At 45.7% G+C, this 16,751-nt stretch overlaps 1 protein-coding gene across 4 annotated transcripts in view; it reads right to left on the reverse strand.

The window, feature by feature from the left end:
* The window catches only part of Daam1 (dishevelled associated activator of morphogenesis 1), a 157,323-nt gene that overhangs the window by 61,084 nt on the left and 79,488 nt on the right, over positions 1-16,751 (reverse strand). For all 4 annotated transcript variants that reach the window (XM_075948883.1, XM_075948885.1, XM_075948884.1 and 1 more), the window contains exon 3: positions 13,403-13,492. In XM_075948883.1, the coding sequence (XP_075804998.1) occupies positions 13,403-13,492 (90 nt within the window). The remainder of the gene's footprint in view (positions 1-13,402; positions 13,493-16,751) is intronic.

Consider the following 16,751-nt stretch of genomic DNA (forward strand, 5'->3'; position numbering starts at 1 on the left):
ACTGGACTTGGTGTGAGCCTTTGAGACCTCAAACCCCTCTTATAGTGACACACCTCCTCCAAAAAGCCCACACCTCCGAATCCTCCCTAAATACTTTACCACTGGAAACTAAACATTCAAATATATGAGCTATCTATGGGGGCTATTCTCATTCCAACCTCATCAGGATCCACAAACGTGAGACATTGCCCCCTACTAGACCTTCTACTTGTGTTTCTAAACCTCAGAGCTGAGAGATTTTTAGATGATCACCAAGTCTGCTGGAGAGACAGCTCCGTGGTTAAAAGCACTTCCTGCTGTTTCAGAGGACCTGAGTTTGGTTTCCAGCACCCATGCCAGGCGGCTCACATGTCACACACGTATATACACACACACTACAAAAACAAGTCTTTCAAAAACCAAGATCGCAAGCTCATCTGCAACAGGTGCTATCAACAACTGTACCTATTGTATAGTTAACTCTCTCCTACCACCGTGTTATCAGTAGTCCCATATAATCAACGCATGCTTTCAATAAGCCCCACTGTTTATCAACATCTCAATAACTGGAATCCTTCCTGAAGCCCACTGGGAAGAGAGCCTTGAGATTTCCTTGATAACATAAAACCACACACACATACACACACACTTTCTTTTTTTTCTGTGCATTCTTTTCTATACATGCTGGCTATATTTACTCTGGTAAAATTCATGAGAAAGTCAGATTGTTATTACTTTTTAGCCAACTCCTCCAAATTTTAATCTCCAAATTATGCATTCTAGAAAAGCAACAAGAGTACCCCTCTAGAGAGGTCTAGTAACCGTAAGCAACCACAACACAAAGCAAGATGCCTATATTGTTTGGACACCTCAAGTGTCCTTAGCTCCTCCCACCCCAGGTTCCTGAACAAGGCCCAGCTGACGGCACCAGGCAGAGGGCTCACAAGTCACAGGCTGCTGAATTCAGTGGGGAAACATTTCATGCTGACAGCGCTAAGAAAACAGCCCCCAGTTCGTACCTAAACCCGAGAGGAGGGACTTTACAGTCTATTCCCAGACTGGGAGCCATTTGCTGTATTTATTTTCACAAGTCCTTTCTTAGGGAAAGCACTCCAGAGCGTGGAACACAGCTGAAGCTCAATAGGTAGAAGCCCAACATCTGAACCCAATTTTGGATGACAATCTCCTTTCATTTTCATGACAAAGAAAAAGAAACATTGTGCAAATATTATTTTCAGAAGTGATGCAGGTCTACACTCCCCTATGACATGATGGTGTACAATAATACAGAGCAAATGACTTCAGGAGAGCTTGTTAAAGTCAGCTTTGACCTGTATGTCACCATGGACTGCCACAGACCCAAGCAGAACGTGGTCTGGTTGGAAAGAAGCAGGCTTGGGCACTGAGTCCTACGCAGAGCGGGGATACAGGCAGTGGTGTCTGTGGCCTCTGTGGCTCCACATCCCGGGACCAGACTTACTGCTACCAGACCAGCTTTCAAGAGGTTGTCAAGCAGGCTCTGGTGTTCTGTAAGGTGCTTCTGGGAAAACAGAGGGCGTTTATGATTTCCAGTATAAAGTTTAACATGTGCTAGAAGGAGAGGGCCCTTTGGAAACAGTGATTAACTTAAGAAGCAAATCTGGGTAACAGCACAGAACGGCAAATTTTACTCAGGGAGTCCTCTGCATGGCTACAAACAACACCGATGTGGGGCTCACTGTCCCCTAGCAGAATCAGAACTGCATTTTGAAGTTTAAGCTTTTACTGGTCCTGATTTATTACTGAATTGATGATGGTGTTTTGGGGAGGGGTACTACAGAAATATAAAAAGCCTCTGTTGGAAGCTATCCCTTGGTCAGAATTCCCTATATGTGGGTAAGTGGAGAAGTAGAGTATCCAAACAGAGGAGACAAAATGCCATTCCTTCACTGCAGGGCAGATCCTAAGTCTGCTCAAGTCAAAAGCTGTTCTGCACTGCGAAGAATGGCAGGGAGTGGAGGACCTGAAACTTGAGGGTGGAATCCGCCAGTGGATTCTCTACAGTGATCCAAAACTAGTCCACAAATCACTGGGTTCTTACAGAGGGAGCAATTTGGGGAACCCCTAATTAGAAGCTGCAAATTCTAATTTACAGGGAAGCACAAAAACCGTTTTCCTTTCCAGAGGAGAGAGGATTCCGCAGCAGCAGGTGTGCCTGACCACTGGAGAAAACAAAAGAAACACATGCAGGAAAGAGCTTTCCTTTTCCTCTATCTTCCTGAGGGGCCACTTCCTGGCATTGATGTCTCTCGTGGACCTACTTCCTGGAGCTGGTGAGTCAGGCATGCGTTGAGCAGTCTGTCTTGGAATGCAGGGGCCAGAGCTCTAAGAGTCTGCAGAGAACCAGGGAGCGGCCACATGAAAAGCATGGTGTATCCTATCTAAATCTGACTGGAGTCTGGAGCCTGGAAGAGCCTGGAGGTTAGAGCTGGCCGCATACGCCTCCATCACAGTTGCTTGAGACACTGCCAATCAATTACTTCCGTTTCTTATTGAGATTACTCATCTTTCTCGAATCCTTCTCCAAGAGCTTCAGACTTCTACATCCAGTTATTCAATATTAGCAATCAAGATACATTTTTCTCACTCACACTTGACCTTGTTTGTAGGCCATCCACCTACAGGTGGTGATATTTTGTGTGCCTGAAGATCAGAGGGTGGAGCTAGGCACTAGTGAACCATAGAGACCAGGCAGTGGTAGCACACACCTTTGACCTAGCAGTTGGGATCTCATGCCTTGGGAGGCTCACACCTTTAATCCCAGCACTAGGGAGATGGAGACAGGAAGTGATATGACTGGGTGGAGAGAGGAATATAAGGCAGGAGGAGGCAGGAGCTCAGACCTTTGGTCTGAGCATTCAGTAGAGGTAAAAAGTCTCTCTAGTGGCTGGCTCCTTTACTTTTCAGATCTTTCAGCATTTATCCTCATATCTAACTCCAGTTTTTATTATTAAGACCAATTAGAATTCACGCTAAACTTACAGTTTTAAGGAATGTCATACAGAGGGTGTGTACTGGTCTGGCATGTCTCCTATGCTTCATGCTGCTTGGGGGTTCATTAGAGTGGTAACCAGAATTGACAGATTCATGTGGTTTCTCAGATATGAGACACAGTGGTGTCCCTTTCTGTAGAGTTACAGCTGTCACTAGGACCATTTGCTCATATTTCCTACCCAAACATACCCTAGGTTCCACAGGTTACTAGGGCAGTGTGTTCTTACTCCTAAAGAAATTCCACACCTGCAGGCTGCAGAAATTTGGGTATGAAAAAGAAGTGTGCACATGTATTTCAATGTGCATGGATGAGATGCTCCCCAGATGCCCTGAAGTCACACTCAGAATGTTGTTCCCTGATAACCTGGCCCTTAAGTGCTCTATGGCACAGATAGAGGGGCTCTAACACAGCTAAGGACCCCACAGCCTCTGCATCTGACACACTGTCAACTCTGTCTTGTACCGGTGTTGTCACAGGAACCTGCTAGAGAGCTAATGGTCTGGCGCACAAAGACAGCTATTCTGGGGCAGTGAGCATAACTGATCTCCTGTGTTCCATCCAAACTCAACATTCCAAGTCTCTTCCTGTGGTGGGAGCTGAGGCAGGAGCAATCTTCACACTGTAGGGCCATGTGCTGAGGTAAAGTTAGGTAGTTGCTTTTCTAGCCCATGTCTAGAGCAGAAGGAGACATCATAGGAAGTCGTTCCTCTGTGCCGCGTCACTTTTCCTTAGTTGCACATTCCTTAGGTATTTCTGTTATTGTTTGAATGACTGTGAGTGAACAAATACAGGGGCTCCCACCTCATCCTCTTCCAGTCTGGTGCTTTCTAGCTATGGGGACCCAGAGTAAAGCAAAGCTACTTGCTGAAGAAATGCACTGAGAAGCATAAGTGAGAGACAGAATCCACAGAGCAGTTGGATGTCTATTGCTATATTTCTAATACCGTGAGAACCAACTGTCACCAGACTGTAGAGTCACAACTCCCAAAGCTGAGGATGGAGTGGTCATAGGAAGCTCAGGGCTTAGGCTTGAGAGGTAGATAAGTTAACCTCCTTAACGTCTTTCCTTTCCTTCCTAACACAGGGTCTCTTGCAGCTCAGCCTGGTCTCACATTCACTATTAGCTGAAGATGACCTTGAACTTGAACTTCTTGACTTGGGCCAATTCATCCCTTCTTAGGCAATCTTAGCCCCTCTCCCCAACCCCAACCTCCATTTGCCTATCCTGGGAAGTCACTATATTGATGGCTGTGTTGAAGAAGGGCTGCTTGTTCATTTCCTGGCCACCCAGCAGCTCAGAACCAAAATAATCACACAGAAACCATATTAATTAAAACATTGCTTAGACTATTAGCTCTAGGTTCTTATTGGCTAACTCTTACATCTTAATTTAACCCATTTCTAGTAATCTGTGTATTGCTATGTGGCTGTAGCTTACTGGGTAAAGTTCCCAGCGTCTGTCTCCATGGGGAATACATGGATTCTCTCTGACTCCGCCCTTCTTTCTCCCAGCATTCAGTTTAGTTTTTCCCACTTATCTAAGTTCCTATCAATAGGCCAAGGCAGTTTCTTTATTCACCAATGATATTCACAGCATATACAGATGGGAATCCCACATCACCACTGAACTTAGTGAGTCCACTCTATCAACATAATATACTACAGCCCTTAACTCCTAGAGGCAATGGCCCTCTGCTCAACCACCCAAGTATCTGGAACTTTACGTGTGAGCACTGCAATTGGTGATCTTGAACTTCCAATTCTCCTGCTGCTAGTCCCAAGTGCTGGGTTTGAAGGCATGCACCACTACACTTTATGGGGGGCTAAGGATTAGACTCATGGCTTCGAGTATACCAGGTGAGCATTCTACCATCTCTGGGTGATAGCCCAGCCCAACTCCTCAATTCTTAAAAATCCAGAGGAGCCAAGGAACAGGAATAGGAGGAAGAGGAAAGGTTTTCAAAACTTTTGTAAAGAGATGGTCAAGATGAAGATTCTGGCTATTGTTAGCTTGTGCACATACTGATCCTGCATCTCCATGGCAGGAAGAGGCCCATGCCTCAGGGCAACTTCCTATGTTTCAAAATGGTGCCAATCAGTCAAGAGCTTGCTAAAGATGGAAACACAATTTGCCTGGGTACAGACCTGAGAGTACAAGAAGGTCTAAAGGGAGCAAGAGTAAAAGCCACACAGGGTAACTTCTTTTGTAGTCAAACCAAAGAAACAGTCCCCAGTGAAGTATCTACTTTACATAGCTGAAATACTTTGGATTTTATATAGCTTCATGGGTATTTGAATGGAATGCTTTTTGTTTCCTGAACCTTGGATTTTTTTTCCCAAAGAGCAATGCCTTCTACTGATTTTAATTTCAACTGGATTGCGAGACACATGGGGAAAGTGAAGCATTCAATGGCTTCTTCTGCAACAGAAACATTCAGACATCGATCAGTGATGGACAGGCCATGCAATATTCTTTCCATTCCCTTAAGTAGTACTGCCTCTCTGGTGGTTGCTGAGACATGCACCGTGGATGGACAAATTCACGACTTGAAGAAAAAGCTATCAGGAGTTGATTCATTTTCTTTCTTAAGATTTTTGGAGAAAGGTGATTGAAGAAAAGCTAGAATGTCTACTCTGGTGATGGGATTAGGAGTCTAACAATAATAGTGTTTGCAATGTGCAAAGCACACTTTCATCATCACCAAGCAGCACGGAGGCCTGCCTGTTAGCTTCAGACATAATTCTGCAGAATGCAGGATTGAATTATGTCACAGCTTTGAACAAAGTCTATGGCAGAGCAAGGCATTATACGTCTGTGTAAGTGACCGTGTAAGTTATATGGTAAGAACACACACACACACACACACACACACACACACACACACAGACACACATACACCTTGGTTTCAAAACTCCCAGAGAGGAGCGAAGAACTGAGGAGGAGAGGAAAAAGAACCCTGAAGCTCCAGGAAGGAAATAATGCCAGGGTTGTCGTGACAACTCAAGCATTATTTGCATTTCAACATATAATTTTAATAAAGTCTGTGGTGCCATTGTTATGTTCTAATAGACTAGGCTGGCCTGCATGGTTCCTGGTAGGCCATTCACAGGACAGTACTTACGTAGGAGCTGCAGCAGCAGCCACCCTGGCTCTATAGATCTTACACCCTGCAGTTCATCCACTGGCTCCCTTGGCTACTGTGGGACAGTAGCAGGTCAGTCACTGCTCTAGAGACCTTTCCCTGTGTCCTTTTTCATCATTTTGGGCCAGAAATGCATGTGTGTTCAGCAATGTCAGTAGGCCACAGTTTTAAAAGGACATGCATTTCATAGTCAGAGGCAGTGAGGCCAGACACAGCTGTCAGTCTCCATGGTCCCTTCCCTCTGGCCCTAAGATATGTAGCTTTACCACCTGATGCAAAGACATAGCCTTTCCGAGAGTTTCTCCAGCTTCTGCTTATGAATAATCCCCTATGGAAGTCCAAAACAGACTGACAGACAAGTAGTGCCTCATGGGTCCTATTTCTTTTACTGAAAACTGACTGATTTGAAACCATCTTCTGTATTTCTCAAACAAAGCAATTTTGTTTTGAAAAGCAAGAGAGCCGGGCGGTGGTGGTGCGCGCCTTTAATCCCAGCACTCGGGAGGCAGAGGCAGGTGGATCTCTGTGAGTTCGAGACCAGCCTGGTCTACAGAGCTAGTTCCAGAACAGGCTCCAAAACCACAGAGAAACCCTGTCTCAAAAAAAAAAAAAAAGAAAAGAAAAGCAAGAGAGTTATTTCAAAGTAAGGCAGAGAATAAAGAACTATAGAAAAACTGTGAAATACGTATACAAAAGAAAAAAATACATCAAAGGAAATCACCCACAATCTTTCCTAACAAGCTGTCTGTCCACACGTTTGTCTACACACCCTAAGAACTTGTGATCATACTAATTACATGGTTTTAGAGCTTGCTTTTTAACCTTGACATTAAATGCTGAGTGCTTTCTCACGTCATTAAAATGTCTTGGGAAATGTCACTTTCAGATTGCTTTTAGAGATACTGCAAAGGAAATGCTCAGCCCTTTCTCCCTGCTTCTCCTCAGCCCTCTCTCCTTGCTTCTCACATCAGTTGGAAGTGAAGCGGCTCTGCAGACATATTCATCACAAAGAACTGTATATCCATTCTCAAGCCAATCAGGATCTCTGATTTAGAGTCCTATTTAAGCTTCATATTCAGCAATAAAGCAAGAGTGAAAGCCAATGACACCTTGTGCGCATGCCCCGCTGTGCAAGGTACGAGCAAGTCTCTCAGTCCCCAACACATGCAGACAGTGGGCCCTGAGGGGAAGCACAAGCAGTCAAGGTGATTTTTAGTGGCAGAACTTGGGGCAGCTCCTCTTTATCCAGTGGAATGTGGCAATGCTTTAACGGGTACCATGGCTTCACCCAGGCATACTCAACTCACACCTGTGTTCAAGTTCCCACCTCATTGTAGCCTCTTAAAGGTCTCCTAACTGGTCAGTGACTCCGATAAGGTGAACCCTTAAGTGACTATTTAAATAGCCTGAAGAACAAATTAGCGAGGGGAGGGGAGGGGAGGGGAGGGGAGGGAACCAGAGCCTGTGAACACAGCTCAGATGCCGAAAGGGCCCATCTCTAGATGAAGGGTGAAAGCATGGTGTCAACCCTCTCACTGGTGGATCCAACAGTGGGCAAAGGGGTGAGGGACATCACCTGAGTCACAGCCACAGAGGTGGGTCTCCCTTTCCTGTACCCCACAGTCTGTCAGCCGTCCTCTCCTATGGAGCTTATGACAAGATGTGACAATCATTTGGTTTGATTAATATGGGCCTCTCCCAAAACCATTTCCGCTAGGGAATCTGACATACTTGTCTAACCACTGTAGAATCTTGCTGAGTCTTCCCAGAGCAGACACTCTGTACACTGGATAGCGGCACACCAACCTGGTCTTCATCACTACATTGCTTCACTGAGTCACGCACCAGGCACCCAGAGCCTGTCATGTCTTACTGCTCCGCAGCTAGGGATTGTCTACAGACTCCTCTCTCGACGGGACATAAAGACATAGGACAGACATTCCCAAAGCCTGGAGTCTGGAGCTGCTTCTGGCTGGACGCTATCATGTCCCCTGTGGACTCTGCAAAGAGGTGGAAGGAGGGAAGGACAGGAAGATTGTATTTCTAGCAGGACGGCTTCTGCCACTTTCTTTAGGCCTTTATCACTTTACAACACAAACGCCAAGTTAAACATCACAGGTTGAAAATTCAATGGCTGGAAACAAATCAAGTACTTCTATAGGCACTCAGAAATTGGGCATAGGGTATGGCCCAGTGGTGGAGGGCAGCCCTGACAGATGCAACACCAAGCTGGGATTATTTTGCTGGCTCCCTTTCCCAAATCCTGACATCTAGTAGAGTGGGTGCTTGAAGAGCCAATGCTTGGTCTACTGCACAGTGAACAAACAAACTAAACGAAAGAAAACAGAATCTCACCCTCTCTATTACTCCAATCCAATACAGAGCCTGTGGTTGGGCAAGGCACCAGCTACAGGACAGTAGCTCGTCCTGACTTCCAGTTCAGCTGGCTACTTTGACAGCTATGAAGGAAGCAGAAAGTTCCTTTTGTCTTTAATTCTGTGACCCCAGCATATGTTTCCCCTAGGTTCTATTTTGATAAAACCGTCCCCTCTCTGCACTGCAAACACTGGCTGCCCTCGCTCTCCAGCAGCTGAGAGGACAGCAACCCCTGGCCCACCACAACTTTGTCACCATGCATGCTTACTGAAAGGAGCACTTCCAAGAAAGCGGGATTGATCCAATCAGAATAAACAAACCAAATAAAAAGAATGAAAAGCACGAGTCAAATTCACCTCCCCTATGTGTCCTCAAAATGTACCCAGTACCAGATTAGCAATATGCAGAGATCACAATGGCCAAACCATGGCCAGGATGGAGAAGATTCTAGAACGATTTAACTAAGTTATAGCAAGCATGTGCACACATGCGCCTACACACACACACACACACACACACACACACACACACACACACACACACACAGAGTAGGGGAAGACCATAGTGAAAATTCACCTTTTCCAAAGTGGTTCTACAAGTCATATGGGAATACTACATGAAGACTCAAATCATGAGATTTGAGGCTTGAAGGGTCAGAGGTGATGCAGGCAAGATTAGGCACACCTGTGAAAGCTTGTTTTCTTTCTCAATATCTGCAGCCTCTGCACCTAACGGTCTCTACAGCCCTGTCAGCTTTGCAAATTCTGGGGAGGGATAAGAGCACGTTCTAGATAGTCAACACTGGCTGAATGACACCAGGGACAGAAGTTACAGGCCTCTTTCTAAGCTTGTGGTCACCATAAAGCAGTGAATGACACTTTATTTTCACCTCTGAAGAACTACTCCCTCCTGTTCCCAGGATTTAAAACGCATGTGAACAATAAGTCAGTACAGCACGGCCAGATGCCGTCCATGGTCAGCTGGTTCATTGTTTTCAAAGCTCCAGCCTAAAATCCAAAGATTGTTAACAGACGCAGTTTCTGGCTAGAGACTGGGAAAAACCTCATTTAAACAAAAGGGTATGTTGTGATTGGAGCTAAAAAGGGAATTACCTCTACAGATAAGAACCACAAACATTTCCTATTTGAAAATACCCCCAACTCCACCAACAGGCATTTCTTTCTGGACCTTTCATGAATGTTTAAGAATTGACAGCAGATTGCTGTGTCCACAAACCGGGATGGAGCAGCCAGAGCAGCAACTGTGAGAAAAGTGTTTGCATTTGCAGCACAGCCACAACATCCATCTCTGACACCCCGGCAGCCAATCAGGCAAGAGTCCAAAGCATTTCCACCCCAGAAATACTTCCACTGCCTGCATTTTGGCTTTGGAAATAAGTTTTCAACCAGAGGCTCAGATAGATGTTTCCTAAATCCCACAGTTGAGAAGCAGAGGAGCCACTGCTAAGATTTGAGTTCTGCTGCAAGGAAAGAAGGCGGCTGGCTGAGCAGTGCCTGGCCCCAGGCTCTGTTCTGGCTTTGTTTGAGTCCACGATTTCTGTTCATAGAGAGCCTGCTTATCATAGCTCCTGTGGTCTATTTCTATTGGGCATGGGAGAACATCTGTGCTGCCTTGTGTTCTAATCTTGAACGACGAAGATCTGAAGCATTCATAAGTGTAGTTTGCCCTCAGCCTGAGAAACGGATATGCTTTGGCTTATTGGTGATAAGCCTGAACTGAAGATCTGGGTGTCAAGGGAAATACTGTGTTTTAAGGTGAAGGACAGCCTCCGTGGAGCCCATTTTTTTTAAAGATTTATTTATTTATTTATTATGTATACAACATCTTGCCTCCACATATGCCCGCACGCCAGAAGAGAACGCCAGATCTCATTACAGGTGGTTGTGAGCCACCATGTGGTTGCTGGGAATTGAACTCAGGACCTCTGGGAGAGCAGCCAGTGCTCTTAACCTCTGAGCCATCTCTCCAGCCCCCCGTGGAGCCCATTTTAAGGGACACGGTAAGAAATGAGGTAAAGAGCATATGCTTCCGCTGGCTAGGTCTTTATGTCATTAGAGTTATCACAGGCTTCTTGATTTACTGCAGGATCCAAAATCCCCAGTTTAAGACCACAGGCACAATATAATTTTAACAATGTAAGAAGGTCCAGTCAAGAAAATCTGTAGTCAAGAGGCTGGAGAGATGGCTCCATCCGTGAAGTGCTGTGCTCACATGCACAAGGTCCATGGCAGGGACCCTCAGGACCCACATATGGATACTGGGCCAACTATGGCAGCTGTACCAAGAGACCCAGTAGTGGAGAGGCAGAGACAAGGGGATCCCAGGCCTTGCTGGCCTGCTAGTTCAACAGAATCAGTAAGCTCCAGGTTTAGAGACAGACCTTCTCTCAGAAAATAAGACAAAGAGTAATTCAGAACAGAACTGAACGTTGACACACACACTTTACAAAAATCTGTGGTTGAACCATGCAGTCATTCATTTTTAAAGTAAGCCAGACCCGTAAGTCCAAGGGACTGCCCAAAACCAGTGGTGTCCCACCTGAGCTACCCCCACACACACACCACACCACACACACACACACCACACCACACACACACACACACACACACACACACACACACACACACACTGAGGCCTGTAGAAGGATCCTACAAGCCTGGAAATCGAAAAATGAACAGCAGCTCTAAGTCTAAGGTCATTATTGTTTTTCAGTGATTGCCTTCTCTAATGTAAGGGGCAGTAGTTTACATGATTAACTTTTAACTGCTGTCAAGGACGTGATAAAACATGAGAAAGAAGAAACCTTTCCCAGTAAGCTGCTCCCATTTGCATTTCCGCTCCCATCCTCTGGGATTTCCATCAAATTCTGAACTGTGATGTTTCACAATTTAGAGGGGAAAAGAAACCTACACTAGGATGAACCAACTCAACCGTGTCCTCTGTGTACAGTGAGGTGGTTCAGTGGTAAAAGCACTTGCACTTAAGCCTGAGAATCTGATTTGATCCCTTGGTCCCACATGGTGGAAGGAGAATACCAGCATCCGCAGATGCTCTCAGACCATCACGGGTACCATGGTATGCACTGAAACACAATAAAATTATTAATAACATAAATAAGCAATTGAAGAGAAAAGATGGCCACATAAACCCAGCAGAGGAGGCCTGAACACTTCTTATTTTTATTTTAAAATTCCTTCCCAGTGCATGATACACATTGCTTCAAGCTATGGAAGGCTTTCCAACACAAGAGAGCCTTCTGATCAGTAGGTTGTGAGCAAAGTGAAGGACCAGACGAGGAGACCCACCGACCGACAAGGACACTGAGCTACTGAAGGATGAGGACTAGGATTATAATCAGGACTATCTGATGATGGCCCCAGGATGATCCCGAGATGTCAGAGCTGGACAGATCTTTCAGCAAAGGCCACCAAAGAGAAATCTGACATACCCCTTACCCTGTCTAACTGTACAGGTGGAAAATTAAATAAGCTTTAAATCTTGTGGATATAGTCACAGTACCAGTGGAGGAAACTGCTGTTAGTCTAGTGCACAGTGCGAGAGGACAGCGGCAGAGGTCAGCAAGCACAGTGCCTCACAGTCACCTACTGTCAACGGGAGCATTGTCACCGGACTCATTGGTTACTGAGACTCGACGATTGTCCTCGGAGGGACACGCTAGTGACACAGGGGCAGAGGGGCTGTGAGACAGTCAAGCGAGGAGACAGAGGCTCCAAACTGCATCTGACCACCCAATAGAAGCTTCCCTGACCCTGGGTTGTTGCCATTTGTTGCTGGGTCCCTAGGTCAAGACTGCATAATCAGGGTGTCTGCAGCACGTTAGAAGGAGGTAGCACTTTCTCTTAGGTGCCCACTCTGGCCTGGACATTTACCTCGCCTAGTTCAAATGTCAGAAGGAACAGAGGGAAACACATGTGGGGATTGTCTAAGAATCTGGTGCAGGATTTAAGAAATGGGAGCATGAACTTTCTCTCCATCCAGTGATGCCCAGAGCCGTGCATGCTAGAGAGAAGGGGTTTTGGTGGCTTCGTTGACCCCAGTGTCATTCCCCCATCTCCTGAGGGGGCACAGCATCAGCTTTTATTTGCAAGTGACTGCCCAGATGAAGGTACAGTCATTCCCTAACCATGAGCTTGAAGGGATGTAGGACTCTTGAAATGAGGGCCAGTGTCATGAATCAGTGGGTGGAACACTTGCCCAAATGCCCTGACTTCAATCCCTGGAACCCACAGCAGAAGGAGGGGAATAACTCCTAAAAGTTGTCCTATGATCTTCACACACGCACAGTGGTACACACACACACACACACACACACACACACACAACAACAACAACAACAACAACAACAACAAATTAAAAGTAGGAGTGGAGAGCATGTTCCTTTTGCCTCATTTCTCATTCTTCACTTTGGATGTGAAAAGGCTGATGAGCATTTTAGCTATGGGGTCAATGAAGCCGCACAACAGAGGCAGTAAAATGTAAGGTTTTACTACATTATGTAAACATAAAGCCATGATAACTCACCCTAATCTACACGTATACAAACTGCTATGTGAGAAGCAGGGAAGATGCTATCTATGCAAGCCTTTGATATTTTAGGTCTCAGCTACACTCAGTTATGAGTAACAGGGACAGGTGCAGAGCAGCCCAGTGACCTACTCGTAAAAATACCATCTGAGGAGCAGCACTTTACTGTGTGTAGCCGCAAGGCCACACCATGACATGTCCAAGCTGGTTTCCACACCACAGAGAGCTTTCTGGTCCTGCTGCTGAGAGCAGGGGACAGCAGAACAGGGCTTCTGGGTGACTGTGAGCACAAGGAGCAGCTTACCTTTTTCTTGCTGCAGTAGATCTGCCACTTTTTCTCCGCCGGAAGTGCAAACATGGCTTCCCTGTGTTTGTCTGTGAGATCAAGTTCATCCTGAAAAGAAAAGCAAACGATTAGTACTATAGAGGTCAGTATTCCCACAGAGAGCACTGCCAGTTCCACCAAGGAGAAAACTAGCTCACCAGCACATACTTCACGCTCTGTTCTGCTGTTCTGTGACTACTAACGTAGGGTCACCTGGCAGAGGACCAGGCAGCAGCAAGAAAGATGGACAAGGCACAGCACACAGGTACCCAGGGTTTCAGCGAAATGGCTAGGCTGGACCTTTGCTGTTGCTAATGCTATGCATGGTCCACTGAGCTGTAAGGGCGTTGAACCACAGGAACTCAGAATTAATCATATTAAAGATGAGAGTTTGCTGCTAACAATCTTCCAGACAAGACAGCAATTATTAAAGATGAACTCAGGTGAGCACTAGATGACTCACACATGACAGGAATGAAAATGTACCAGACACTCATACCAACATTAACACTGACTACAGATAGAGTTCTTACTAAAGCCAAGATCTTCTCACTCTCTATAATCAGTATCCAAAAACAGATTTGTAAACGGCCTGCCATAATTTAGATTCTGTTCCCCAGGGTGAACTACTGGAAGCTAATGAACCCCTTTGAAGGTACAGACTAGAAGGAAGATGACTTTAGGTCATTGTGGTATACCCCCCAAAGGGGATTGAGGGGTCCTTTCCATTTCCTCTGTCTCCTGGCCTTAATGTGAATGGTTTTGCTTTGCCATGTCTTCCCTTTATGAAAACACTGCCTTGGTCCAGGCCCCACAGCACTGATGCCAAGGATCATTACATGGAATCTCCCAAACTGTGGGGTGGCATAAACTTTTTCTTTTTATAGGTTCATTATCTCGGATGTTTTTGTTATAGTAACAAAAACTGACTAAGGCAGCAACAGAAATCAAAGACTAGGCTTGGGTAAGAGATTCGGTACATAAGGGAGGCCAGAGCTGAGCTCCACAGTGAAGGGGCAGTACTGAGCTTATAATACTTCATGGGAGGGAAAGCATGACCACTCTGAAGAAGGCCTGACGTGCCTGGCTAAGGAGCACAGTAGTAGTTATTGTAGTTGTAGTAGTAGTAGTAGGAGGAGGAGGAGGAGGAGTAGGAGTAGTAGGAGTAGGAGTAGTAGTAGTTGTTGTTGTTGTTATTGTTGTTATATGCATGGGTGTTTTGCCAGCATTTATGTCTGTGCACCACATGCAAATCTGGTGTCCAGGAAGGCCAGAGGAGGGCGTAAGCTCCCCTGGAACTGGAGTTAAAGACACTTGTGAGCTGCCACATGGCAGCTGGGAACTGAATGCAAGAGCAGTCAGTGTTTTTCACCACTGAGCCACCACTCCAGCCCTGGGAATTTTTTGAGTGATTTTGCTTTTGGCAACATAAGCAATGAAGTTCTGTCTAAGTGTCTGGTATCATCACCATAAACCTCAACTAATATTTCCTAAGGATTTTATATGCAGGCAGGCATTTCCTATTTAGTTATAACAATGAACCTAGAGAGGGCCACTCATTGATTACATCTCCTTACAATAATAGTCTCCATTGTAAGAGAGCTGGGGAACTTAGGGTGAAGATTAGGCAAGGCACTTCCTCCAGCCTACACACCTGCTGAACAAAGCAGCTAGATTTTGTTCTAGAGCTGTGTGACCCTGGAGTTCAGACTCTTAGCCTCTTAGGTCAGTGCTTAGAAACATTAAGCCTACAGTGGTGAAGCTTGGGAAGTCAACTTACAGATATTCATAACTAATGAATAGCAGCACGGAGATAATGAATACGGAGTACTTAGCGAAAACATCTTGGCACTTAGCAACTCCATCTGCTGTTAATGTGATTATTGGTATCGAGTGCCTGGTTCATTTTCATTCCCACGGGGAAGGTTATCTAGTTGAGAAGAGTAGATGGCTGGGTGTGGGTTAAAGATAAAAGCTATAAATTAAGGTTCAATAAGGTTCTGATCTCTGAAGGCAAGTTCCCCTCCTGAACGGCTTGTGTGTATCTGCTGTCAGTCACACTTGGGGATACAGACACAGATCGTTGGCTTCCTATCTTCCATCTTACACTCCCACGGCTACTTAGTCATCACAGCCCATTATCTTTGCAATGGTTTTCCCTTTGTTTCATTCACAATGGGACGACCCAAACGTACGTCCTCATCACCACTCCCAGGGCCTCTGGCACAGCCCCTCACTCTTCTTCCCTGACATCCCAGTGCTGTCTACCTACAAGTCTCTTCAGGCATTTTTGCTTTCAATGTGGGATGAGCACCAGGGGGGCGCCTGATCTCACTAACCACCGTTGTGTAGGCCACTGGGGAGGTGTGGTGTCTGCAATTCATTAGGTTTCCAAGGTATTGCTGACGCTCTAGCCTAGAAACCACGCCTGAAAATAAGCACCGTGCGCGTCCAGAACCCAATCCAGAGCCTTCGGTACCTCCACATGCCGGAAAAATTAATTACCCATTCCTCAGCTGGCCTCTCAAAGTCTTCCATGTCTCCCACCAGGATCACTTCTAATTAACTCTTCGCTACATCCCATTACCGCCTGTCCCTCCAAAGCCTACCACAGGCCAGCTTCCCCTTCTGAATCCCATCAAGTCACTACTTCCTCTCCAGAGCAGGCAGATCATTCCTCTTACAAGAACAGACAACAGCTAAACATGCAGTAATGCCTGGCACAGGGTGGCAACTGTACAGCTGTTTCTTCTCTCACTTGAACACAAATCAGTTGCTAGCTTAAGATGAGGTAAACAGGGAGTTACTAAACTACACACACACACACACACACACACATCACGCTCTAACCAAAAGAAGCTGTTAATAATGTCAACAATAAACAACCAGAGAAGGAGCGAAGAACTTGTACAGAAAATTCCATTATGAGAGAACATGTTTAAAACACCAAAATTTTGGCATACAACTTTATATATGGGAAGTAATTATCTTCCTTCCTTTTTAAGTTTCCTGTAAGTCACACCTGCTCTGAAAAACAGGGGAAACAGGGGTGACATAAATCACTTCCCAACAACCAGCTCAGTCAACCAAACTGCTCAACAGTATCTAGCTCAGGCTGGGGTGCTTCAGATGTGAGGGAGCAGCGTTCTTAATGGCACTCGTGTACTAACTACAGCGTAGTTTTTTCTGAGTGTACGTGTGAAGAAACGTGTGAATCCTCAAACTTCAAACTTCGCAGTAGGAGAGAAGCAGTGTGCGGTTTGGCTGCGGTGCAGGCATTTATTACCTATTTTAAACTGTGAGAACACAGAGCTGGGGCAGACGTCTG

Source organism: Microtus pennsylvanicus, chromosome 14, assembly GCF_037038515.1.
Source record: "Microtus pennsylvanicus isolate mMicPen1 chromosome 14, mMicPen1.hap1, whole genome shotgun sequence".
Classification (NCBI taxonomy): Eukaryota; Metazoa; Chordata; class Mammalia; order Rodentia; family Cricetidae; genus Microtus; species Microtus pennsylvanicus.